Genomic DNA, 24,818 nt, shown 5'->3' with positions numbered 1-24,818 from the left:
GGCAAGGAAAATGATGTAAGCTGCTTTGAGTCCCCATTCTAGGAGAAAGTTAATATATGAATGAATGAATGAATATAGATGGAGATAGGAAGTAGATAAAAGGTAAGTTGTTTAGTAGGTTTGAAGGAGAGAAGGACCTTTAGAGAGAAGGACATTCGGATGTTATGCCTTTGTTAATACACCCCAAGATTGTGTTCACCTTTTTTGCTGCTGCATCATACTGCACAATGCTGCATCACACCAACTGCTCAAATTTAGCTTCCTTTCCACTCGTATCCCAAGATCTTGTTCACAAACACTGCTACCCAGAAGTGTATCCCTCATCCAGTATGTAAGCTTTGCATTTTTGTTACTCAGGTGGAGAACTTGGCACTTATCCATGTTAAATTGCATCTTATTCAAATCTGCCCACTTTTCCAGTGTGTTCAGATTGCATTAAATTCTATCCCTGTCTTCAAGGGTGTTTGCTACTTCTCCCAGCTTGGTGCCTTCTACAAATTTAATGAGCAATCCATCCACATCCTTGTCCAGATCATTTAGAAAAATACTGAAAAGCACTTGGTCCAGGATGGAGCCCTATGGCACTCCACTGGACACCTCCCTCCAATCAGACGAGATGCCACAGACAACTACTCTTTGGGTGGTTATCCAGCCAGTTCCCTATCCATCTAACCATCCTAGAGTGCAATCAACAGTCCACCAGTTTACCCATCAGAAAATCAAGAGGAACCTTGTCAATGGCTTTACTGAAATCCAAATAAACTACATTGGCAGCATTCCCGCGAGCCAGAAAGCCTGTCACTTGATCATAGAAGGAGATTAGGTTGATCTGGCAGGACCTGCTGTGGACAAATCCATGCTGACTTCCCCTTATCACCATGTTGTCTGTCACATGCTTGCAGATTAACGCCTTTAATATCTGTTCCAGTATCTTCCCTGGAACAGAGGTCAGGCTGACTGGCTTGTAGTAACCAGGATCATCCCTTTTCACTTTCTTGAAGATTGGGGTGACATTTGCCCTTTTCCAGTCTTCCAGCACATCTCCTATCCTCCAAGAGGCCTGGAAGATGGTCTGCAAGCTCTTTCGAAAATTACACACTCTCAGGTGCACCCAATCTGGTCCAGGAGATTTGTACACATCCAGTGCAGGAAGGTGCTTTTCCACAACTTCTCTGTCCATTTCAACCAACAGCCCTGAAGCCATGCTCTGCTTACTACCATCTCTAAGTGGATCTGTTCTCTCCTTCAGTGGGAAAACTGAGGAAAAGTAGGCATTGAGCCTTTCTGCTTTCTCTCTGTCCTCTATTTCTCCATTTTCACTCAGTAATTAGGTATTCCCCCTTCCATTTGCTCCTCATGTATCTGTTTTTTTTTTTAAAAAATTATTGGATGGGTTTACAAACATAAACATAAAAATCGTTATCATTTTCCACCCCATTGCATTTTCCCCATCCTTCCCCCCGCCCCTTTTCTGGTGACTCCCAGCAGTTTTCCATACCCAACTTAAGCTAAAGAATATATCATATAAATTCTTAAAGTCTATAATATATATCTATGTTATACATACTAATCTAATCTCTTTACTTATCTTAACTATCTATGCTTAATATACTACTTATCTTAATTAAAAGTATAAACATTATATAAGTATATAGTAAGTACATATACTAACTAAAAAAAAATACATATATATGTGTAATATACTATTCCTTAGATACCTATTATCTATATTATAGATCTAATCTTTCTATTACATCACTAAAATATCATATATACTCCCTATAACCTATTCAACCTTATTATTCAATCTTATACTTTCCCCTATGAATATACTATCTTACTCTTACCCTTTTAATACTATAGTACTATAACTCTATACTAATCCAATAGGATACAGTAAAATATACTCCCTTTTGACCTTAAGTAAGTTTCTATCTCCCCTTTAATTTTCCAAAGACCACAATTTCCCCTTCATGTCCCACTTTTTCTCCACATATTTCTTGAATTTTTCCCAGCTTAATGTATAGTCCAATTCTTCTTGTTCTTTCAATTTCCTTGTTAACTTGTCCATTTCTGCCATATTCAGAACTTTCAGAATCCAATCTTCCATAGATGGTATCTCCTGAATCTTCCACAACTGTGCATAACACATTCTGGCCACCGTGATCATATAAAACACCATAACTCTGTCCATTTTATCAAAATTTTCTAGGTTCATGCATAATAACAGCAATTCCGGGGTTTTATTTATATTCCTTTGTAAAATATCCGACGTAACTTTTACTATATCCCCCCAGAACTGCCTTGCCTTATCACAAGTCCACCACATATGATAGAATGAACCTTCATGCTGTTTACATTTCCAGCATTTATCAGACATCTGACTATTACCATTGGCCAACTTCTTCGGTGTTAAATACCATCTATACATCATTTTATAAACATTTTCTCGCACTGTGGTACATGCTGAAATTTTAACTGTATTTTTCCATACCTTTTCCCAAGCTTCCATTGGAATTTCCCTATTACAATTTATTGCCCATTTAACCATCTGAACTTTAACGACCTCCTCCTCTGTAAACCATTTCAATAATATCTTATATATTTTAGAAATTATTTTCTTCCCCCCCTGAAGCAAACAATTCTCAATCTCAGAGTTTTGTAATCTAAAACCATTTTTCCTTTTGTCTTTCTCATACAGGTCTTTTATCTGCATACATGCTCCTCATGCATCTGAAAAACATCTTTTTGTTGTGGCGAGCCCCCCTGGCCAGTCTCAGCTCATTCTGAAGTTCAGCCTCTCTGACAGCTGCCTTACAGCACCTAGCTACCACTAGATACCGTTCTTTGGATGCATTTCCTTCCCTCCATTTCTTGAATATCTTTTTCCTCCTTAGCTTATCTCAGAGCTCTGTGTTCATTCACACTGCCTTCTTAGATCCTTTATCACATTTCTTTCCTGATGGAATGGTGACAGCTTGAGCCTGCAACAGCTCTTCTTTTAGGAGCCCGCTCTTTACTTTCTCCTTTACCTTCCAGCATTCATGTTCATGGAATAGCTCTCATCATATCTCTACGCTTATTAAAGTGTGCCCTACTAAAATCTAACCTGCAAATTTGGCTACAAACTCCCTTGGTACCCCACAGCAAAAGGAATTCTAGGAGGACATGATTACTTCTCCCTAAGGTTCCCACTACCTTTACCCCTCTACCAACTATTTCTTATTGGTTTTATCAAGTCCAGTAGGGCAGAGCCCCTCATTGCTTCCTCCACCATTTGAGAAAGGAAGTTGTTGGCCAGGCAGGTCAAGAAGTTGTGTGATCTTGGATGTGTAGCAGATTTGGTCTCCCAGCACACATCAGGGAAGTTAAAGTCTCCCATAAGTACAAGGTTATGGATACCCTATTAAGCTTCTCACAGAGGGCAGAATCCACCTCATCTCTTTGTTCAGATGATCTATAACAGACCTCATCCACAATATTGCTCATCCTTCTCTCCCTTATCTTTACCCAGACACTTTCCACTTGGCGGTCACTCTCCTTTTCCAGTATTTCCTGACAATCAAGCCCTTTCCTCACATACAGCACCACTCCGCCTCCTCTATGACACTTCCTGTTCTTCTTGAATAACTCATACCCATCCACTACTCCAGGGGTGGGGCAATTGTTTTGGCTCGGGGGCCACTTTGTGGGAGCGGAGGTTAGTGGAGGGCCACACCTTTTAAAATGATTGCATTAATTAGTTAACTTTGCATTTCAGAAAAGGTATACATTGTATCATAAAAATCAATAAATATAAATTAAATAAAATAGTGGTAGTTTTATTCAATTTATTTATTGTGCTAATTTCATATCGCGCACGGGAAGGAAATCTCGGTTCAAGGCGGATTTTTCTGACTGTCTTGGCGGGCCACAAAAAACTCTGTAGCGGGCTGCATGTGGCCCGCGGGCCCGCGGCCCCTGCACTACTCTATTCTACTTGAGGGAATCATTCCACCAAGTCGCTATAATGCCTACTAAGTTGTATCTTTCTGTCTGTATTAGCAGATCAAGTTCTTCCTTCTTATTGCCCAAGCTTTGGGCACTGGTATATAGGCATCGGAAGCCTTGCAACATTCCCCCTCTTTGACCTGGCTTTCCCAAGTAGGCCTCTGTTATTTGCTCTACTACTTCTTTGCAATTCCTATGCCAGGTGTCTCCATTCCCATGCAATGTCAGTTTAAAGCCTTCCCAAGGAATCTCCCCTTCAAAGCACATTCTTCCCTGTCCTTAATAGGTGGAATCCATCGCAGGCAAGCAGGCCATCTTCAAGAAAATGCAGGCCATGGTCCCAAAACCCAAATCACTCCTACTGGCACCATGAATGCAGCCAGTGGTTCAACTTCATAAGCTTCTGTTCCCTTGTATTCTTCTCCCTCTGACCTGCAGGACTGAAGAGAATACCACCTGTTCCCCCAATCCTTTCAGTTGCCTCCCAAGGACTTCATCGTCAGCCCTAATGTGTTCAATGGTGTTCATGGCTGCTTTCATTTGTTTTCATTTCATGCCCCTAGCACAGCTTTGTTCCAAAACTTGCAATTGTTGTACATGGCAAGAGATTTTTTTTACTTGAAATTTGCAAAACTGGACTACTGTCCACATCAAATGATCACTATCACAACAACAGACCTCTCACAGGCTGTGTCATTTGTTCCCACGTGGACCATCAGAAATAGGTAATGGGGTCAGGCATGGACACTTGACATTCCATACCCCTCAGCAGAGAGTCACCAATCACGAAGACTTTCCTTTTCTTTCCAATGGTATTTGTAGCTCCATGGCTCCCGTACTTGTTCTTTCTGGTCCTTGTTGTAGTACATCTGCTAATGAGTCCGTCATGTCAGCAGGATCTTGGAACTGATTTCTCAGCTCCAGTGGCGTTAAGTAGAATCTTGCTCTGCACTTTCTGGGTCACGCTGTTGATCTCTAAGGTGATTCATTAGGAAAATATTCTGTTTTATTGCCCTTCCACCACTCTTCCCATCCCTTTGCTGGGCCTGAAGACTTTTGTTGATGAAATCCTCTCTGATCTCTTGAAGGGTACCAATCTGTTCCTCCAGGATCTTCACTTTTTCTTCCAATAACATTATCAACTTGCACTTGTGACAAATGAATTCCTTCTTGTCCTCTGAGAGGAAAACTCCTGGCAGGTAACTGGAAATGGCCCTTCAGTAGCCATCATCTTCTTCCAATAAAGAAGTCTGCTTATGACTGCTGTACAAAATAAGATTTTCTCCCAGGAATCTAATTTCTGTAAGGAACCCTGGCCCCCCAAAACCTGATCTAATATCTCCTGAGAGCAAAAGTGGTAACACAGCCAGAGAAGTCTATATATATAGTGGGGAGGGGACCCTGTAAGGCTTGATCCTCAGGCCAAGAGCCCTTTGGCACTTGCCCATAGGCTTGAGCCAAAGGCTTGCATCTCAGGAGAGGAGGAGGCCTTTAAATTTCAATAGCACTTGCCCATAGGCTTGAGCCAAAGGCTTGCATCTCGGGAGAGGAGGAGGCCTTTAAATTTCAATAGCCCATGATTCCTGCCAGAGAATGGTAGCAGGCATTCTCAATTAGCCACACTACACACAGGGAGAGACAAGGAGAAAACCTCTCCCTTGCCATGCTAAGCTCACCACTCACTCTCAGGCCAAAAACACCAGCTTTCTCGCAACCCCTGCTCACGCTCGCTCGCTCACTCTCTCACTCTCTCTCTCTCTCTCTCTCTCTCTCACACACACACACACACACACACACACACACACACACACACACACACACACTCAGCCAATTACTACCCTGGCAGCTTAGGAAAGGCAAGGAAAAACATTCAGTTATCCAGCAGCCCACTCCTGTACTCCTTCTCCCAGCCTAGCTGACACAGGCTATGGGGGCCAGGGAACAGTAGGGGAGAAGAAAATGAGATGTCCCCCGCAAGTCCTTGCAGGTCACCCACTTATATATCTAATTCCCATGGGTGATCACACTGTGGAAATTAAAAAAAAACTGCACAATAAGGCCACCAAGGACTACAGCAGAATAGATATTTCTGCAAACTTGTAGTAATCTCTAGTTGGCAAAAAAATTATGTACACACTAGATAGGAGGAAGCAAGTGCTTGACATTTCCTCTCTACTGCAATCTCCCATCTTGTTCTTTATACTAATCAGAAAAATTCATAGATGGATGACTTACCTTCAGTTGAACTGGAAGAGAGAGACCTTGGACCCTTCGTATCAATTCCGATTGTCTACTCTCAAGATTATGAGCTGCTGTTACCTCATACTGGCCACAAAAGCTTGTTCTGGGTATATGAGGGCCTTCACTAACGTCTATGAAGTCACCAAACCTGGTTGAGAATTTTTTTTAAAAGATTAGTTACACACAAATATGACATTCAATATTCTCTGGCGGAACAGTGTCTTCCTTACTACTACTTCTACTAATTAAAAGTATTTCCAATGTGTAGAATCATTTGCGTAAGGAAAATGGTTGTGTTTGTTTCCAAGAAAGCAACATCTACTATATTATCTACTATAATCTGCATCCTAGAGAAGCATCTTTGAACTTCCACGTAGTCACTAGATTTCAACATATCCCTATTTTACTGTATGTAGCAAACAGCATTTTATATAACAATTTAGTTTGAAATTTTTATATCGTAATCTTATACCTTTTTACATAGATATGCAAGTGCAATGCATCTTTCCGAAATGAAACAAGAACTAAGTCTATTCTAAAGATTACAATTCCTTGAAAAGCAAAAATTCAAAATGTGTCAATGTTTATGTAAACTAAAATACCATTCTTTTTAGGAAAACCACAGGGTAATTCAGAATTGCTTTTGCTACAAGTTGTAGTGGCATGCTGCAGCTTGACAAACAGGAAAAAGTTACCCAAACTCGTCTGCAAGCTTGCACTTGCACCTGCAGCTCCAACAGAACATGAAGGTCTCTGGAGTACTGCACAAAGAGGCCAGGACCCATTGTTAGCAATCAGACCTCTCCTCACTGCTATGATGGCAGTTGATGGATGGAATATCATAAACACCCTTTCCCATGTATCGTAAGCCCAAGGCACTGCCTAGCCCAGAGCAGATGCTTGTCAGGCAGGAGCCTGGAAAATTAACAAGAGTATGAGTCAGAGTGACTAGCTGACTGATGCCCCTCCATGCCCCGGAGACAGTTGCATAACTTAGGATAATGAGGTTTCCCAAGAAACTCCTGACTTACCTTGTCAACACCCAATCTCACTTACCCACACCCAGTTATCCTAATAAAACTTATTCAGCAAACCTGGTAGCTTTCCCCATCCAGTACTTAGGAGGTCATCAAGCACCTTTTCACCTATAGTCCACCTCAGATAGGAACCATCAAGCATCTCTCAACTTATAGTCCAACCTTCAGACAACCGATTAAGTTATTGTTTTTGCGGTGCAGATGTCAGCTTGCTCCCAGTAGCATTTTGCCCTATAACTGGGCTCCCTAGCCACCAGTGTGTGTGTGTGTTCTGAATCAGTACACACAACTCCAAATTGGTTTGGGCCTCTTCTTCATGAAATGCTGGTCATTTTGTTGCTGCCTCTGTGAACCACTATGTTTGAGACTGGTAACTATTGCCCTCCCAAAACTGCTTTCTTCCCATTTCCTCCCTGATTTTTTTCATTAGCCTTGTATGTGTGCTGTGTGTGATTTTTATGTACCTTTACCTTTTTATTTCTCTTTACTAAAAAAACCTTTCCAGTCAAACATCTGCCCTGCTTTATTTTGGGAGTTCTCTAAGGGAATAATCCCTGCAAATATAGGTAGAGAATCCCAGTTATCCTCTCTCGTCTCCTTTAAGCTAATTTCCAACTAATTAGGATACCACCTATTTCGGTAACACTGTGACTCTTTCCTTCTTTGGCTGAATGTGCGCCATTGAACAGCAGTTTTAAATAGAACGCCATTAAATTTGTTAGTTTAATTTTCCATTTCAGGCATCATATTTTTGATTAGTTTTCACAATCAACAGCAGCTGCAATTTCTCAGTTTGTTGCAGCTGCTGCTGCTGCTAGGGACAGTAAACACTGCCTCACACCCAGATGTCAATTTCAATGAATGAAATACCCCGCAATGTAAATGCTGCTCCTCTCCATTCAGATTTGTACTCCACCTCATTCCCTCCAACGCCACGCACACTCACCCCCCCTTCACACTTACACCCCTTCCTCCTTTCATAAAGAGTTGCAAAAAAATGCCAAAAAAACTCATTTTGTGTGGAGTGAAAATATCTGTAAAATGGACCTGTTGCAGCTCAGCATTAAAGTTTAAACCACAGCCAGGAGCAAGCACTGAGTACTAGGCATCCAGACAACCTATGTGGTCAAGCAGGTGGCCTGCTGGCTTGCACCTCTTCACCCTGTACCCGCAGTCCCGCATGGGTAGACGTTCTGTCAATCGCCAACCCCAGACAAAGAATATATTACTTCCTTCCCATGCAGAACTTCGAACATGCCCAAAGTATTCTTTGCCATTGATTTGCTTATGTCAAGCCTGGGAAGAAGAATGAAGACTGTTAACCAAGTCAACTATTTTATCTTCATTATCTTTCAAAAAGTTCAATCCCAGAATGTCTCCATGAGTTACAAATCCTAATTACAAAAAGTCCTAACTATAAAACAAGACAGATTTACAGTATACTCACCTATGCAATTGTACTATTCCCTCAGAATTTTGTGAAGCTTTTTGTTTGACCGCATCCAGTTTATACCTAGAGAACAAAAACAGTTGGGGCAAAGTTTCATAAGGAATATAAGGTGATGCAATTTATCTAGAAGAGTTAATACACACATTTCTCCACTCACTAACTCTCTTTTGATCATTTGGGAATGCTTCTTTGGTTTCCTAATTGCCAGCTCTAAAACGACTGGGATGGGGAGTCATTTTCTCTTGTCTACACCCTCCCTGGTTATTCTCAAAGATCAAAGGAGCATCCTTCCTGCTTCTGATAAGTAAAAACTGAGGGCTCTGTCCTATTTTATCGTCTATAAGAAACAGAGACTAGGAAGCAGAAAAGGAGGTTATTCTGATACAGCTTTGTCCCCCCAGGACAAATGCCTAAAGAACATTTTCAGGCAGTCTATCCCCATGTTAACTCTTTGCAATAGACTGGATAAGTTGTCTAGTGCACAGGATATAGTACATAAATCAGCTCTCTCACACAAACACAGATATGTAGAACAACACAGAAAACATTATGAGCACAGTTTTAAGTTTTCTTTAACTGTATGGTATGTTAACACATCTAGTGCCATCTACTGGCAAGAATGATGAAAATCTTAACATCTACAGCCGAGTAAGTGAAAACCAATGTAACTATTTGTATAGGATTTTAAATTCCAGTAAATTATATATACACCATTTATGTTCTGAAATGCAACTGATCATAGCACATTAGATTAATGTTACTTTTGAAGAAGAAATAATGTTAATACTCACTGGTTATGCTGAAATATTTCAAGTGCCACTTTCACATCAACATCTAGGATTTCAAACGGCAGGTCTTTGTAAATTAGCTTGTGAACTTCTTTTGTAAAAGAACGAAGATTTTCCTTGAAATAATAAAAAAAACCCAAAGATCAACAAAACAAGGAAGTAATGCAGGATTCTAGTAATGCAGATAAATTAAATACAAGGCCTGTCTGACTCAAATACAGTGTCTGCTAGGTCTTCCATGATCAAGCAGGATAAAACAGATCGTGCCTTTGATAATCCCAGAAAACCGATTCACAGGGCATGACAGAAACTGTTAACCTTTAACTTTTTTGTTCTTGGTTAAGGACATTACAGTTTCTCACATACTGGAAAATTATTTAGGATGTTGCTTTGCTTGCAAACAAGGTCACTCCAAAATCAACGTGGGGCCACATTAATGGATACAGATCGGTTAAAAAGATCACCATATGGTTCTATAGTTCACTCTAAGTGGAGGTGAACAAGTTCCTTTGGTTCTCCACAATCCACATTCAGTGTGAATGTTCTTTACAAGAAAATATTAAGAAGTATCTTGGAAAAGAGGAGAGAGTGTACAAGGAGAGGAACAAATGGACAAGTGGGACCGTCATTCATACAGTCTGGTGCTGTATCTGAACCAGCTCTGTCTTCCTCATATCAATGCTATAAAACAGATTTTAAAAGGAAACAAGAATTTGAAAAAGTGAGTCTGAAAAGCTGAGTATAAAGTAGTAGCTCTTCATAAAACAAATTTGGAAGGGATTTATTTTGACAACCACAACATAGCTGTTTTGAAATTGTTCCCAGAAGGAATGCTTCTGTTAATGGAATACTCCTGTTATTAGGGAATTTCTCCACCAATGGGAATACAACTTCTGATCCAACCCAATACATTTTACTTCTAATGTTTAGTTGAAATAATATTACTGCTTGTGTTTTTACACTGAAAAATCATAATATAAGTTTTAAAAATTTTACCATTAGACCTTATCTTTAAAACTGTTTTTATGACCTATAGGAGCAAATACTAAAGCAGCAACAGGAAAAGTTTCTGAAATAATCTACTATGCATACTAGTAAATCACATAGTTCAAGAGCCTTGCTTCAGATTTTGAGATTTAAATATTGATGAAATTTTATATTTATTATTGTTAGAGCACCAAACCAGTACACTGTTTCCCTGTAAACAACATATAGCTACTACAAAAATTGGGCTCTATGACTTACAAATGCTTGAATAAAACCAAAGGCCTCACTTTTCTCAATTATATTTGGCAATGACCTGTCCAAAGGCAGAGCTAAAATAATCCCAGATGCCTGGGAGGTTTTTTGCAAGATTATGTAGTATGGGTTATTCTTTGTAATTTAGTAGAATTAATTTTTACCAAAGTAGATCTCTATGTGGATGAAAACATCCATCACATTTTGTAACGCTTACCAGCTGGCTCTCCCCAAACAAAGGACACATTGAAAACTGTCCAGAGACTCATTGCTATGCTTACCTCTGTTGGCGTCCAAGCATTCAGTCTGCTGTCCAAAATTACATCATAGCAGAAAGCACCAGATACCACTACCATTGGAATGAACATTCAAAAGAAAATGAATATTTTAAAAATAAGTGTAAGTAGCATTTCCAAACCTGAAAACTGGTAGAATTACTAAATATTTTTAACACAAGAGCTGATGCAAGTCAGCTTTCCAAAGTGTTGTAAGAATCACTCAAAAGAAATTCACATAGTAAGTTTAAATGTAAATTGTTAAGAAATTGAGGGGCTGAGGGATTTTACCATCAATTGACAATTATTTTAAATTTCAAAATGTCAAGAAGAAAATATATATTAAAGCAACAAATAATACTTGCACAAGCAGACATTTTATCACATTGTGCTTTATGCACAGTCCAATGGATTAGAGAGCTAACAACATAAACTGAATTAATCAATATTACAAAATCAGCCTGCTGGCCCTTGTTCTTAACAGAAATCATGCTTCCTACAAGTACCTGCCAGACTTAGCAAACCATTTTTTAAAATATTTTTGCTTAATTCTGTAAGAACTATTGAAATTGGAGACAGCAGAAAGATTCCAGTTTGCAAAGGGACAAAATTTCAGAACATGAACTGAAAGACAATGCTATGGAGATGTAAGGCTGACCAGTTTCTGGATAGGGAACAGCATGGAAACTCCATGTATGTCTCTTTCATAGAATTTAAGTCATAACTGAAACTGGCTGCCTATCAAGTTTGGATCCACGTGTATTCCTTTCACACACAAAATACTAGAGGGTTACATAAAATGTATTGATGTAGGGTAAGAAAGATAAAGGAAATACTTTTCCAGTCAGCTTTTAATTAAGTGACTTACCTAACTTCCAAATAGAAGATGTGATGATAAGCAACATCACTTGCCCACGTAATGCAATATGCAGCATATCAAGGACAATGGAAATTTGCAAAAAGCATTTATATACCTGGAACTTCTGGTGCTCTAACAAGAGTGACCAAGTATTCATCTTTGAAGGCCTGTTCCAGCACACATCCTAGGATCATTGCACAGGATCGCCAGTAGGCCTGTAACAAGGGTTTTCAAATTAATGTTACTCCACAATAAAATGCCAAGGAAATGCATTTGAAAATGGAGCTTAAGCCTTAAAATTTAGTATCATATAGTGAAAAGGCTGCAAATATTCTTGGAATTTCTCCATAGAACCTTCATAAGCAAACTGCCTGCTAGCACAGAAGGAAAAGTACAGGAACTGGATTCATTTTCCACTAGCAAATAATTACTTTCTTACATATTATTTTATTGTTAGAATAATGTTTTAAATTGTAAGGTTCTCTAGAACAGAGCCATAAATAAAGGTGCACACAGTAGAGGGGTTCATATTTCACTGGTCCTTGTTGCCAGGGAACCCCCCCTCCCTGTTATGGAGCCTGCTCTGAACTGTGTCAGTTTCCTGCCTTGCTGTTTTAAGACTCTGCCAAGGACTCTGTTTAAGGCCGCATTGATCATGCCTGCTTCCTGCCTCTCTACTAGTATGGACTGTGTACAACAATGCCTCCTGCCTCCTTGGACACATACCCCACCTGGGCCCAGAGCCATGCCACTAGCAGCACAGTGCCAGCTGGAGGGACCCAGTTCCCACGGGGAGTTCCTTGCAGGATGGCCACTGAAGTCTGCCCTTGCCACTAGACAGCCTGCTAGCCAGCCTGCAAGATGTTCCAAGGGAGAAGCCATGTTTCCCAGGCAAAGAAGAACCACTATGGACTGTGTGCTCTGCGGCAGCCATTTCCAGACCAGGCTCCTGTCACATCCACGGAGCCCATCCTCACCCTGATATGCGTATCTCTGGAAGCCATCCTGAGATGGAAGCTACATGCCAACTGACCAGAACACCTAATGGACGCATATCAATACAGCCATCGCATTCCAGGCTGATCCTGTCAATACAGTTCCTGCTTCCTGACAAGATCCAATCAACCCGCCCAGCATTCCTCCCCTTCTCTTTTGTCCCCACCCTAAGGGTGTCACTATCACACAATTAGACTCTAAAGTGGCCCATCAAATTCCTGATATTCGGCCCATCATGTCTCTTGTTAGACCATTGTATCTTTTGTTGAAAACCTCCTGAGAACCAGTCCCAGGCCACCCCACAGGGCTCCGCCTTGGGACACCTTTCGGCTATTTAAGCAGGCTCTGCCTGACACTAGGTGCTCGGTGCTTGGCGCTGTGTCCAGTGCCCGGCACTGGGCATGGCTGGGCACTGCACCCCATCCCCAGCCCAGATGGCACTGGACATCACCCTCCCCCACCTCGCTGCTGGAATCTCTGCTTCTCACCATGACCAGGTAATGTATTGCCTCTATTCCATCAATCTCAAGCGGGTACCTGCTAATGCAAACGGCTCTATTTTTCCAACCTTTATTGCTTAGCCCTTGTACGTATGTGTTATTGTAGGCTTATGCAACATCTCAGTAAACACTGTTTGTTTTAACTAGTTGTCTCTTCTTTATTGAACGAGTAATCCTGAAGGTGGACTCTGGTATAGCTGGTTAAGATCCGCAATAATAAAATCCAGACTGCATGCTAATTTCCCCATAAAAAGCAGTTCTGGTAACATCCAGGAATTAGAAGAAGTTTATTTTCTATCAAAAAATAGAATGTCTCATCATGATACTGCTGTACTACCATAAAAAAAATTCCTCGAGGAACTTTAAATACAAACATATTGTGATATAAGCTTTATAGCCTGAGGTCCAGTTAGGCTTTTGTTCATCCAATCAAGTGAGCTCTAGTCCATGAAAGCTTGTATTGCAATAAACCTGCCAGCCTTTGAGTCACCACAAGAATACCTTTTTATTTTTGCTGCAAGAGAGTAAGAGTGTTTCCAGTTTACTGTACTACAGAAAAATAACTGAATAATTGATCTGGAAAACTAGTTTCTAGCAGGACATGGTTCCCATTATGCTTAGCCCACCTCTATGGTTGTGTGCAGCTTACAATTTAAGACTGGACTGATTAAATCCCCTAATAGTTCATAGGAATAAAATCAGACATAAAGGGTGGGGGGGGGAACTATCCAGGAAAAATGGCAGAAACCTACTTTGTTCACTTCCTCTGGATCTTCATCTTTGAAAGTGAGAAACTGAATTTCACATGACTGAGTCAAAGGCCGATACATATCCCAGAGATTTCCATCTACAAGGGCGAGTACAGATTTCTTACAATGCCATTCGCTCAAATCTATAGAAAGACATGGGGAAGAACCAAAGGTTAAAAAAACAAACAAACAAGAGTCATGAACACACTACAGATCTATTTTACAAAAGAGAAGGCGGTTTAAAATTATCAGCTACTTAAAATGTTTTGAAAAGAGAAACAGGAAGATAATGAGTAGTTAATTTGAGGGGAGCCACAATAGCCCATATTCATGAACACTGCTGCTGAGCCTCTCCACCATCAAAGATTAAGCCAATCCCGCTAGAATGGGAAGAAGGGGTTGGAGGGACCGCTTGTACTGGCTTAATTTGTAGGACTGGAACACAAGGATTTGAAGACTATGAAGAACCATTCCCACCCCAAAGTGGAGGGGGAGTGAATGAAATATAAAATACCTTTTTCTTTATAAAGCTTAAGCTTGCAATCCTATTTTAAGAAAATGTAATGTACAATGCATAGCATATACATACAAGTATGTTATTTGGCATGCCAATATATTCAGTGTTAATGATGGAGCAACAAATGGCTGCCGCTTGATAGACCTGTCTGTCTTAGCAATTGCATGTTGGGGAAAGAATAAAATAAGGGGCAAAAAGAGAAACTCTTAAATGTTGTAATAGAAAAAGCAGAAGTCTTTATAGTTCGAGCGCAGAAAGAGTATGCATCCTTCCATCAAAGTCCAGGGAGGTGATGATAATACTGAACTGGTGCTGGAATGACAGTGAAAGACAAGATGAGAACGGACCATTGGACACTTACCGTGAAGGGTCCTTCTCCTCTGAGGAACGGAGGACATCTTGGGTGATTCCCACCATCCAATCAGCGAAGCAGGAACTCAATTATTTCTTCCTCTTCCTGTTGGTGTGTGGGTCACCCCTCCTCTCAGTTTGGATGACTCCATGAATCAGTAAATCAACATGTAAACTTTAAGTATTTAACTCTGAAATGCAAGAGGAAGAAAAGATATTAAAAAGGAAGCATAGTACTTGAGGGAGAAGTAAGGAGAGACCAGCAAATGAAGACCCTGAGAGGGCAAGATGTCCTCCGTTCCTCAGAGGAGAAGGACCCTTCACGGTAAGTATCCAATGGTCCGTTCTCCCTCTGAGGTGGAGGACATCTTGGGTGCTCCCAAAGCAGTCAGTTTCCCTCGGGTGGGTTATGGTCTTCGTTCTGGATAATATGTGGAAGAACTCTTCTCCCAAAGGCGGCTTTTGTTGAGTCGTATGCGTTTAACCTATAGTGTTTTACAAATGAGGAGACTGACATGGCGGCCTTGCATACTTCTTCTACCGATGCTTGGTTGTTGAATGCCGCATTGGTTGCTGCGCTCCTTATAGAGTGAGCTGTAATGCCTTCGGGTACCTCTCTGATACTCTGTATGCCTCTGCGATGCAGGATCTGATACACCACCCTATGGCTATTGAAGACATTTTTCTCCCAACATTAGGCAGACTGATGTTAATGAAAATGGACTCTGACCGCCTGATGCCCTCTGTCCTGGTGATATAGGCTTTGAGGGCCCTTCTCACATCCAGACAATGCCACTCCTTCTCCTTAGGGTGTCTCAGCAATGGACAGAAGGAAGGTAGGATAACCTCTTGACTTCTGTGAAATGTGGAACTTGCTTTTGGAATGAAGGTAGGGTCCATACGCAAGATCACCTTGTCTTTATGGAACATGCATAGGTGAGGTTTCAGTGATAGTGCACTGAGTTCCAATATTCTTCTAGCAGAAGTGACAGCGACTACGAAAATAGTTTTTAACCTCAGCTACTTTAGCGGAATTTCTTTCAGTGGCTTGAACAGTGGTTTGGACAGAGCCTGGAGAACAATGTTAAGTCTCCAAGTCGGGAATTGATGGACTGTCGGTGGGTTTAGCAAGGTTGCCTCTTTAATGAAGCACTGAACATGTGGTTGGCTAGACAACTTTATTCCCTCTGTAAGTGGTAAGATCGAGTCCATGGCTGCGATCTGTCTCTTGATAGTGGCTGGCTTTAAGCCTGAGTCCAGGCTATCTTGTAAGAACGTCAATACCTCACTCAGTGATGGGTGTAGAGGGTCTACCTTCTTCCTCCTAGCCCACCAGGTGAAGGCCTTCCAAGTGGTGTTATATATTCTTATTGTTGAACCCTTTCTTGAGGCCAGTATTGTACTGAATACCTTCGGTTGGAAGCCTAGTCTAGTTAGGGAGCCCCTCTCAATTTCCAGGCGGTCAGGCACAATTGCTCTGGACGGGGGTGCCAGATCGGACCCTGATGCAGCAGGTCCGGGGTCGTCTGAAGTGGAAGAGGGGGTGCCTCCGCCATTTTCTGCAGTGATGAGAACCATGGACGTCTCGGCCACCAAGGGGCTATGACTATGACTTGAGCTCCCTGCTCTCATATTGTCGTGCACAGGGCTGGGCACAGCAGGCAGGAGGCTCACTAGTACTGCAGGGCTGAACACAACAGGCAGGAAGTCAGTAGTCCAGAAGGCAGCAAACCAGGGTCCAGAAGTCAGGCCAAGTGTCAGGTCCAATATGCCAGTCAGAGAGAGGAGCAGGCAGAAGGGTAGTCAGAAGGCAGGCCGGGGTCCAAGTCCAATCAAGCAGCAGAGCAGGGCACAAGGCAAAGCAAGAGCGTCCAGGCATAGAGCTCTGGTAGCAGGGAGTGGCAAGCTGAGTTGCTTCCACGCTTAGTTTCCTCGGCGTCTTGTCTTCCTTTTATGCTGTCCTAATGAGGAACAGCTGTTGCCTCTCTCTCTAACAGCTCCGCTCGGTGCTGTGCCTGTAAACAGGCACTTCTCCGCCTCTCCAACAGGGCTGTCTGATCTCTATGATTCCTCCTTTCAGCTGGCCCCAGGTGCTCGGGTTTCGCTTTTGCCCTGGGGGAGTCTTTATCTCTTACAGCCTCTGTGGAGGTTTCTGGCTGTTCCTCATCCCTGACAGTCTCAGCAGAAGCTCCAGGTTGCTCTTGCTGAATTCCCTCTGGAGCAGCAGCAGTGGTTTCTGACTGCTCTTCCTCTCCAATCGCTTCTGCAGGGGCTTCTGGCTCTAGAGAAGATCCTGCTGGCCCTTCCTGCTCATCTTCTGAGGAGGACTCTGAGGCAATAGGTAAGGTGGCCAGTCGAGGCTGGGGCTGACTCATGACACATATCTTCCACAGGAGCTTTGGAAGGATCGGTATTGGCAGGAAGGCATACAGTAATCCCTGAGGCCATTGAGAGGTGAGTGCATCTATGTTCTCTGTGCGTGGGTGCTGAAATCTGGACATGAACCGAGTTACCTGGTGGTTCAGATGGGATGTGAACAAGTCCATTATGGGCATTCCGAAATAAGTCGTTATTGTCGGAAAGGTTTCTCTCTTGAGGGTCCACTCCACTGGCTGAATGGTTTGTCTGCTCAGCCAGTCTGCTTGGACGTTGTCCAGTCCCCTTATGTGCTCTGCCCGAATGAACTTCAGGTGGGATTCTGCCCAAACCGGGATCTTGGTCACTTCCTTGAGGAGTGCTGAGGAGCGGGTCCCCCCTTGTCAACTGATGTAAGATTTTGCTGACATGTTGTCGGTGCAGATCAGGATGTCTCGGCCCGCAGTCTTGTTGGAGAATTTGGTTAGGGCTAGTCTGATCAATTCTAGTATTTTGATTGGGAGCTGTGACTCCTCTAGATACCATTGCCTCTGGGTCGGGATTCCTTCCAAGGATGCTCCCCATCCCGTTAGGCTTGCATCCATGAATAACTGGGTTATGTGGGGAGTCAGGAAACTTTTTCCTTGTCTCAGGTTTTGATCCTTGGTCCACCACAGGAGGCTTTCTTTGACCTTCCAAGGTGCGTCTATTGACATATGCGACTTTGTCATGATGAGAAATTAATAAGGACGTAATAGCGACATCAGAGCTCGAGAATGCAGTTGCCCCCAGTAAATGGCCTCGCAGTTTGCCGTTAGTGTACCCATGAGTTTGGATAGTGTCATCAGGGGTACTGACCTGCTCTGGAGGACAGAGCTGATTAGATTCTTGGTCTTCTGTATTTTCTCCTGAGGAAGAAAGAAACACACCTTTTCGTGTCGATTATCAAACCCAGGTGTAGGATAGCTTGAGTGGGCTGAAGGGAGTATTTTCCGGGTTTATCAGAAAACCATGATGCTGCAAGAGATGTATTGTTGTCCAGGTGTCTTGTAGAGCTTTTTCTCGGGAGTTGGCAGGGATGAGGATGTCGTCCAGATACAGATGAACATGGATGCCTGAGTCAGACTATTGGGTTGATGAGTATCTAGGTGAAGACCCTTGGTGCTGCGGCCAGTCCGAATGGTAAAGCATGGAACTGGTGGTGGTTGCGGTTGACATGGAAGCACAGGTAACAGCAATGGAATGTGTTGATGAGAATATGAAGGTAAGCTTCCGTTAAGTCTATTGATGTCATAAAGTCTCCTGGTTGGAGGGCCTCTGAAATTGAGCGGAGTGTCTCCATCCGGAATCTTCTTACCCTTAGGAATTTGTTCACGAATTTTAGATCTAATATTGCTCTCCAATCTCCATTCCTTTTTGGAGCTGTAAAAAAGATGGAGTAGACTCCCTTGTCTCGCTCCTGGAGAGGGACAGGTTCTATTGTTTTAATCCTCGGTAGATGGTTGATTGTCTGATGAGTAATATGGTTCCTTTGTGCATTTTTCCAAAGGGGGGATGAGATGAATCTGCCTGGAGGATGGGTTTCGAACTCTATCGAGTAGCCTCTGGAGACAATTTCTAAGGTCCATTCATTTGCTCTGGAGTCGATCCATGCTTGGTGGAACTGAAGCAGTCTCCCCCCTACCGATTCCTGACAGGAGTCAGGATTTAAATGTCTTGTTCTTAAACTCCTGTCTGTCCCCTCTGGGCTGGTAATACCTGTTGGTTTTGGTTCCAAATGGTCCACGCTTGAAGCTCTGTTTGGGGTTGTTCCAGGACGGACGTTTTGAATCCTGTCTTGGTCTAGCCAGGGTATGGTAGTTTCGAAAGGACTGTGTGCCAAACGGACGTCTGTCAGTTCTGTGCAGGATCCTGGGTAATGCTTTTTTCTTGTCTTTTGTTTCCACCAGAATCTTGTCTAGGCAGTCCCCCAAGAGTTTGTTGCCTTGATGTGGGTATGCTACTAGGAGGAACTCTGATCGAATGTCAGCTTGCCAGGCTCGAAGCCAGAGGAGCCTTCTAGCCACCGCAGCCGATGCCAGGGATCGTGAAGAAAAAGATATGGCATCCAGGGTTGCATCTGCCGTGAAGTTGCTTGCCTTGAGAATTATGTTTGCTCCCTCAAGTAAGTGACTATTACTGTTGGGAATCAGCTGCAGCAGTTTGTGCACCCAAACGACTGATGCCCTTGAGCGTTGCCGTGGTCAATGCCTTGATGGCCATTGCCGCTGCCTCATGTGCCCTTCTGAGAGAAATTTCCGCTTTTCTATCTGAGTTGTTGGCCCACCATCTCGCCGATGTGGGGATCTGAGGGACAGCCTTGCAGTGGCTTGTCTCTTTTCTCCACAGTCGGGGACAGAGGGTAGTGCTGGGGGAGAGGGTGTCCACGTGCCAGTCACTGGTATGTGGCGTCCCACAGGGGGCAATACTCTCTCCCCTGTTGTTCAATCTTTATATGCGCCCCCTCGCCCAGCTGGTGTGGAGTTTCAGACTGGGTTGTCACCAGTATGCAGATGACACCCAGTTGTATCTGTTGATGGGCGGCCAACCTGGTTCTGCCCTGGATGCCCTTCTGAGAGCTTTGGAGGCCGTGTCTGGTTGGGTGAAGCAGAGCACACTGAAGTTGAACCTCGTGGAGGTCCTGTACTTGGACCTTGGGCTGTCGGATGTGAGGTTCCATCTCCCAGCCTTTGGGAGGGCCCCGTTGGTGCCCGTCTCATCTGTTAAAAGTCTTGGTGTGATCTTGGATTCCTCTGTGTCTATGGAGACCCAAGTCACATCTGTTGCCCAGACTGCTTTTTTCCACCTGCAGCAAGCCAGGCAACTTGCCCCCTATCTCTCAGCCCGGGACCTAATGACAGTGAACTGTCACCTCCCGGTGGGACTACTGTAACTCACTCTATGCAGGGCTTCCCTTGAGTCTGATCCGGAAACTACAACGGGTCCAGAAATGCTGCTGATGGGTGTTCCATACAGGACACATATTATACCAATCCTACAGCAGCTTCACTGGCTCCCCGTGAAATTCCAGATCCATTTCAAGGTGTTGGTTTTAACCTTTAAAACCCTAAACGGATTGGGACCAGCATACCTGAGGGACCGTCTCTCCCCATATGCGCCCCGGAGAGCGTTTCATTCAGCGGGTAAGAACTTACTGGTGATCCCTAGCCCTAGGGAGGCTCGTTTGGCCTCGACCAGAGCCAGGGCCTTTTTGGTCCTGGCCCCAACCTGGTGGAACTCTTTGTCTGAGGACACTCGGGCCCGCCAGGATCTTGTATCATTTCGGTGGGTCTGCAATGTTCCACCAGGCTTACAGTTGAGGCCAGCGTCAGGACCATCATTGAGCCTTCCACCCATCTCCGGTATTCGAGTACAGCTCATGTGTCTGTCTACCTCCTCTTTGTATGGTGGGGGCGGGAATGTGTAGCCAACTATATCAGGTTTTTGTATATATATAATTTTAATTGCTGAATTTGATTGTAGAATCTGCTGTGTAATTGTATTTTATGACTGTTGTACCCCGTCCTGAGCCCACTTGTGGGGAGGGCGGGTTAAAAACCGAATAAACTAAACTAAACTAGGCTGTCCTTGACGGAACCTTGACCTGATGACTATAGAGCTGCTACTGGCACATCTATCTTCGGAACCTGCAATAACTCATTTGCATAAGAGGGTAAGGCATGTAACTTTTTGGCTTCATTAGAACACTGTTTATTGGCAGCAGGCATTTCCCATTCAGCTTTCATTTGCCTTTCAAGATATTCAGGAAATGGGAACACTTTCTCAGCTGTGTTAGCCCTGGGAAAGAACTCACTACACCCTTTGAGCTTGAGCTTGCCTGCTTTAGGGTTCTCATCTTCTTCCCCTCCACCACTCTTTTCCTGCAAGTCCAAAGCTGCTAGACACTTAGAAAGGAAGTACTGTTAATCTTCCAACTTAAATAGTCTATCAGGCTGTTCTGGAGTAGACATAGCCTCCTCTTTCTCCTCTGACAGAAATTTGCCCTCCTTCCTATTATCGCTGTCAGAGGATGACCCTTCTCCCCAGTGAGACCCTGCGGTGGTGTGATTACTCAGGGTGGCCTTCTGGGTAGGCTTAGTGGGCCAGGAGGTGGGCTTTCTAGGCTTCTCCCTTGAGCTGCCCCGGACAGGGGAGGGAGGGGGTAGAAGACAGTTCACTGCTGGCCCTGGAAGGTAACTGGCAAAGTCTTGCAAACTCGTCCTTCATGGTTTGCTGGGTGAGGGCAAGGAGCTCAGCAGAGGGGGAGGGGGAAGTCCCGACATCGTTCTGTACATTACCCCTCTCCATTGTGGCACTTCGCAGGTGCTGGGTTGCACTTGTGGGCTCTAAAGGGCTTTCTCCCGGTGGGAGGTTGGCCAGCGTGTCCTCTTTGCCCACTTGCATTTTGGCACACTTTCCACCACTCCTTCTAGTCATTTGTGTTGAGTGCCACAAGGCACTGCTCTCAGCCTGGGAGCAGAGCTACACCGAGGACTGAGCCTCTGTCGTCTGTCATCTGGGCTTCTGGGTGGGAATACATGGCTCCAGAGCCGTATCGGTGCTGGGAGCACACTCCAGCCACGAAGGCAGGATGGCACTGGTTGGTTGCGAATCGACCGTGGCTGCGGCGTTCACAGGGAGGCCAGTTTCCTCTCTGACTTCCCCCATGAAGCTCACATCGGAGTCCATCTCCGATCGGTGGTCAAGCTTGCTCTCAAGGGTAGAATAAGACAGAGAAAAGAGAGAGGACAGATGTGAGGTCAGTCTAGATAGAAGTAGAAGCAGAAATAGGAGTGAAGAGAAATTGAAAGTGAAAGAAGGTTCAGCAAGCATGCTACAGGCTTCTGCTCTCCCTGGAAGCAGGAAAGAACTGAGAGGAGGGGTGACTCACACACCAAGAGGAAGAGGAAGAAATAATTGAGTTCCTGCTTCCCTGACTGGATGGTGGGAATCACCCAAGATGTCCTCCGCCTCAGAGGGAGAATGAATAAATCGAATCTTAACCTAGACAAGATGGAAGTAATGTGTGTCAGGATGAAGGAGCATACTCTCAGCTTGGGTTGCTTCTAAATGCCTCTCTGTACACGGAGAGACAGATAATGGAAGTGGCTGTTTTCAAGCTTAGCTAGTTAGTCAACTGCAGCTGTTCCACAGGGAAGGTAATCTGTCTTAATGAAGTTCATGTTAGATGAGTGATACATAGTCGACATGGGGAAGCTCTTGAAGATGGTGCTGTACATAATGTGCCATTTAAGAAACCAGTTATATTCCCGTTTAATCATTTTTTTAACAGAAAACTCCAAGTACTTTAGGTATTCTGTCCAGGAAACCACTTGATGACTATGGTGGCCTTTTTCTATCTTTTCCAAGCTCTAGGCTATCCTGTTTGAGGTAATGCAACCAGAACTGTTCACAGTAATCCAAACACATCATTTTCCAGCACAGCTCGGTTGATTTCATATTATACAGAAGATGGTGGGATCTGAGACTAATGAGAAATAAAAGGCCTTGTCATCATAGTGCAGAAGCAACATACTGGACAGAATTTGAATCAAGTATCTGAAAAACATTCTGCTTCTGAAAACAGTTTGTAAATCACCAACTCCTAAATGAGATGTTATCTTACTAATCCAGACAAACACAACAGCAATGCTATAGCTACTGTTGCCTTTCAGTCTGAGATCTAGTTTTGCAGCAGTGTAACTCCTGTTACAGAATTACTGTAAAACACTTCCTTTCAAGCATTTAAAATCATTGTTCTGAAAGAATATTTTTTTACTGTAAAAACATCTTTATGTACATTTTTTTCCTCCAAATGTCTAACTTTTTTCCAGAGGGGATCCATTTTCTCTTGAATTTTCCCCATTCCCTCCCCCCAAGATCTCATATCTCTAGATTTGACGGATAAAGTATACTCTCCCTTTTCTGTATAGTTGGTAGACATGGAACCAACACTATCACACAAACGTCTGCTTACAGCTTTGGGTGTATATATCTCTGCCAACTGAATGCAACACCGCATGCATTTCACAAGGTGAGCTCTGCCTCATAATTATTAATAACAACAAACAACCCCTCCACTACATTTGGTAGCCTTAAAGGTGAAACAAGACTCCCTGGACTATAAAAAGCCAGTACAACTACCCCACTGGAAATTATTCTCCTTGATATTAGTGATTTTGATTGGCCATTCTGATTAAGAGTGATATAACCCCACTATTCTGTAGCATTTACTTACGCATCGCACAAGTATATGGTGTAGAAAGTCCTTTGTTCATTATAAATAAAGTGCCTGGGTGAGATGTACCAACATACTTTACTTCAATCTTCTCAATTCGTGGATAAAGAGACAATTGTCGCTCTTTTTCCTTGGAAAAGAGCTCATTGCGCATCTGTGCAATCTCAGCTGTTGATAGCCGAGGAACTGGATCTGTGGATACAAATCCTGAAAATAAGATAACATCATTAACATGCAGCTACTTATTTTTAAATGTACTTTTTAAATTTTAGATACATTGCAAATAAATCTTACAATAAATTATAATGTTTACAATGAATATATTTACCAACATCCTACTCCTAAACATTTTTATCTGAGAGCAATTGCCTTTGTGTTCAGTGCAATTGGTTTCCAAGCAGCAGCAGCAGTAATACTAACAACAACATTCTTTTTTTAAAAAATTTATTTATTTCAAATTTCTATTCCGCCCTTCCAACGAGTGGGCTGAGGGCGGGTAACAACATATTAAAATACAATAAAAATTCATCTATATTAAAACAGCAGCGTATTTCTACGAACGGAACAACACTTTCTTGCAGGCCCGGCAGAAGGATAGTAGGTCTTGCCGGGCCCTAATCTCAGCAGACAGAGCATTCCACCAGGTGGGAGCCAGGACTGAAAAGGCCCTGTCTCTAGTCGAGGCTAGGCAGGCCTCCTTGGGGCCAGGGACCACCTCCATCTTCGTCGAGATCAGTTTCAGCTGACTCTGCTTCAACCAACCAGTCACTGCTGCAAAAGCATGTTCCAGGCTATCTGGGGCTGAGTTGGGCCAGCTGTCCATCATCAGATACAACTGGGTGTCATCTGCATATTGATGACACCCAAGTTTGAAACTTTGTACCAACTAGGCAAGGGGGAGCATATAGATGCTGCTACCCATACTTGCATGGCAAAACTGGAGCCAAACACTTCACAGCTCCAAGGACCATTCTAGTTTAGAGCCTGGCACACATGAACAGTCAAAATAGATCCCCACACACCGCTGGCGACTATAATAATAATAATATTCAATTTATATACCATCCTGCAGGACAATTTAATGCTCACTTAGAATGGTTTACAAAGTATGTTATTATTATCCACACACTGTGAGGTGGGTGGGGCTGAGAGAGCTCCTAGAAGCTGTGACTGACTCAAGGTCACCCAGTTGGC

At 43.3% G+C, this 24,818-nt stretch overlaps 1 protein-coding gene across 2 annotated transcripts in view; it reads right to left on the bottom strand.

The window, feature by feature from the left end:
- The window catches only part of MRPL39 (mitochondrial ribosomal protein L39), a 32,440-nt gene that overhangs the window by 7,179 nt on the left and 443 nt on the right, over positions 1-24,818 (bottom strand). The window contains exons 2-8 of one of the 2 annotated variants that reach the window (XM_054973984.1): positions 23,625-23,831; positions 14,128-14,267; positions 11,995-12,094; positions 11,027-11,094; positions 9,510-9,622; positions 8,716-8,781; positions 6,226-6,379 (exon numbers count right to left, since the gene is read on the bottom strand). In XM_054973984.1, the coding sequence (XP_054829959.1) occupies positions 6,226-6,379; positions 8,716-8,781; positions 9,510-9,622; positions 11,027-11,094; positions 11,995-12,094; positions 14,128-14,267; positions 23,625-23,831 (848 nt within the window). The remainder of the gene's footprint in view (positions 1-6,225; positions 6,380-8,715; positions 8,782-9,509; positions 9,623-11,026; positions 11,095-11,994; positions 12,095-14,127; positions 14,268-23,624; positions 23,832-24,818) is intronic. The other variant, XM_054973985.1, reaches the window with a different exon arrangement.

Source organism: Eublepharis macularius, chromosome 3, assembly GCF_028583425.1.
Source record: "Eublepharis macularius isolate TG4126 chromosome 3, MPM_Emac_v1.0, whole genome shotgun sequence".
NCBI lineage: Eukaryota > Metazoa > Chordata > Lepidosauria > Squamata > Eublepharidae > Eublepharis > Eublepharis macularius.
The sequence above is the reverse complement of the archived record's forward strand: the minus strand, read 5'-3'. Positions and strand labels throughout refer to the sequence as shown.